Raw genomic sequence first — 3,195 nt, forward strand, 5'->3', positions numbered from 1 at the left:
GGCCTCTCACTGTTGTGGCCTCTCCCGTTGCGGAGCACAGGCTCTGGATGCGCAGGCTCAGCGGCCATAGCTCACGGGCCCAGCCGCTCCGCGGCACATGGGATCTTCCCGGACCGGGGCACGAAGCCATGTCCCCTGCATCGGCAGGCGGACTCTCAACCACTGCACCACCAGGGAAGCCCAACAAAATATTTTTTAAAACAGATATGTAATCTCTTACCATCACCTTTTTCCCTCACGGTAGAGGTCTAAGGGTTGATGGTGTCTAGTTCATGTAATGCCACAAAAAATGATTACAGTGAAAGGAAATGCTGTTTCCAGAAGCTACAGAGATGAGACCCAGGTCTCGCAGGTCAGAAACTTTCCCTTTTACACAAATTGAAATCTGTAAGCCTTTTGGAAGAAGAAAATTTTGTGTCTAACTGCCCTTCTCTCTCCACAAGCTTATGAAATCAGTCAGTTCCTTCATTGTAAACCAAGATTACCTGGGTATATAAATCTCTATTTCTTTAATACACAGCACATAAATTCAACTAATTGGGACTGCTGTAAGCCACTACCATTAGCACAACATGGTCCTAAGTACTGTGGGTCACACCAAGGAAACAGACAATGACCTTACTTACCATTAATCATCCTGAATCCCCTCAGGTCTCTAAGATTTGAAATCAGAATAATATTGCTTTTCTCCTAACCCTCTAGGAAATTTGAGAAACAGAAATTGGATCATGCCTCAAACACAAGAAGGCATAAATGGAGAACATGAAGCAGTTACCCTCGGTGGTATTATTCGTCTTTCTCTGGGAATCAATGGTTTATAATCTGATGATGTAATTTCCCTTATGGTTTTTTAAATATCATTTTAAATTTCACGCAGTGAACAAGTGATGCAATGTAGGCTGAACTGGGAGCATTAACATTGTGAGGTGTTAATGATGGAAGTCTGAAAGGGGTCCTTTTCAGGAAGCACATTATACAAGAGTTTTCTAGACAAAGACAAAATGCACTTCTTACCTCCTACCAACAAGTAGCTGTTGGGAAACAGTGTTTTTGCTTGCATAAGTGCCCTTGCATGACCTGAGTGGAAGAGGTCAAATATTCCATCTGCGTATACTCTGACAGGTCTGTCAACTGTGGAAGAAAGAAAACATCATCAACAGAACTGCAGAGTAAGGAATCCCAGTCACCTGATCCTTCCATCAGTACAGCGCTGTAATAAGGTTTACCTGGAGAAAACACAATGTCTACATACCATCAGTTTCATATTAGTGCACGAAATTAACTTTACCAAGAGGTTCTTCTAAGGACATCAAAGCAGAGTAAAAACATAACAAAATTAAGGTTGACCCAGAACACACATTTTTTAGCCGTAGAGCACTGGGGAGTTTTCTTGATCCAGAGTAGAGTCTCAGGTGGCTGAGCTGGCAGATTCAGACACACCAGACATAACCAGAGGATTGACAGAGTCAGCCTAGCAGGAATATCGAGGTAGGAGGACTGAGGAGCCCAATGAAAAGGACAAATGACTTCATCCTTGAGTCTGGCAGTCCTGAACTAAGACCCCTGAGTCCTATTCCCAAAGGCAAAGACACAGCTGTGCACCTCTTCCAAGTCACCGTGGCAGCGTAAAATCAGCCTTGGTAGGAGGATTTACACCATAGAGATTGGCAAATGCTCAAATCAGGGCTTATTTCCCCCTGGAGGGCCAGTTGTTAAACATTTACCAGCATACACTGCACAAAGGTCACTCCCTATTCGCTTTGGTATCCTAAGACATGGGGCGGGGCATACATGCCCCAAGGGGAGGAGTGTCAGGGAGCAAAAGTTACATGGGGGGTTGCTCAGGGTTGGAGGCGAGTGACCCCCACTACAGTCATCCCTAGGGAGAAGGGTCAAGAGCAAATCGGCCACAACAGACATTCTCACTGTGGCATACAGTGCTTGGGAAGTGTCATTTCTTGAGGAAGGGGGACACACTTCACCAGAGCTTCCCGGGAGCCAGGAGACTGCACTAGGAACTGCAGGATGACACTTTTGCTGAGTCAGCCAGAGACCCATCCCCTCCAATAAGAGGGAGACATAGGGAGGTAGAGGGGCTGGGTGCCAACTTTTACACCATTTTGGATTCTCAGCAAAGGAATTAGAAAAGGAAAATACGGCGAACGACAAACTAAACGTGGCAAACTGAACACACACACACACTTATCTCCACTTCCGCTCTAACACCACAAGAATTACAGAGAAAGAATTAAAAAGGGATAATCCCCCAAGGGCAGATGAAACAAGAAAGGCAGTGACAGTGGATTAGAGATGTCAACAACATTTTGGAAAGTTGATTGTCAAGTGCTGAATATCTACAGAGAACAAGAATCAGAGGTGGGGCAGGGAGGGAAAGCGATTGCTGGGTTGTTTGTTTGTTTTACGAGCCTAAGAGTCCTACTAACTTTTTAAACTAGATGCATGTATTATATTGATGTTATAAATTTTAAAAAAAGAAATCAATGCACACTTCTGTTGAATGATCTTTAAGGCTTAGATTTAAAATTGTGATTATTTCTTGATGTAATACAACCTCATTAATTTAGAACATAAATTGAAAGGAATATTACATTAATATGTTCAGATGGTGCAATGTTTCTAATAAATTAAATTTCTCTAATAAAAAGAACTCGAGAGACTTTCTGTCAGATAGGGAATTGCAATTATTCCCAGTTATACACCGTTTTGAACAAAGAGAATTGCCTTCACAGGATTATACTGTATTCTAAATAAGGCACAGTAAATAGAAAATACTCTGAAATAACCAACTGTCTAATGAGGGATCCTTGGTTTCAAAGCTCTTATTCAATTTGAATTCAATTGAGGAAAATTTGTTTTAAGATATAAACCCCAGGGGGAAGCAGATGGCAGTTTTGCAAAACTTTTTGTGATTGATTCAAAAGTGATCAAGATAAATAAATTCAGGAAGCAGGGAGGAAAGAAAAGTAAAGAAAGACGATATAATTACAGAGAAAAAAGGCCATTTAGTAAGTCTGTGAAGAGCATTTGTGGAGTTGATTTTGCAATAAGCTCACTTTTAAAAATTGTAGTGTGTCAGCAATTTCTAGACTGGGAAATTCTGCAGGACCAAAAAAAAAAAAGTCCCTGATCTCTTCAATAAATAAACTTCAAGAAAAAATAGAAGAGGGAAAGAGA

The 3,195-nt window shown here is 41.7% G+C and overlaps 1 protein-coding gene across 1 annotated transcript in view; it reads right to left on the reverse strand.

Annotated features, from left to right (window-relative positions):
* The window catches only part of PCYT1B (phosphate cytidylyltransferase 1B, choline), a 103,306-nt gene that overhangs the window by 88,340 nt on the left and 11,771 nt on the right, over positions 1-3,195 (reverse strand). Inside the window, exon 4 of the mRNA XM_007463972.1 lies at positions 1,015-1,131. Coding sequence (XP_007464034.1) covers positions 1,015-1,131 — 117 coding nt within the window. The remainder of the gene's footprint in view (positions 1-1,014; positions 1,132-3,195) is intronic.

The sequence above is a fragment of the Lipotes vexillifer genome, unplaced genomic scaffold, assembly GCF_000442215.2.
Source record: "Lipotes vexillifer unplaced genomic scaffold, Lipotes_vexillifer_v1.1 scaffold587, whole genome shotgun sequence".
Classification (NCBI taxonomy): Eukaryota; Metazoa; Chordata; class Mammalia; order Artiodactyla; family Lipotidae; genus Lipotes; species Lipotes vexillifer.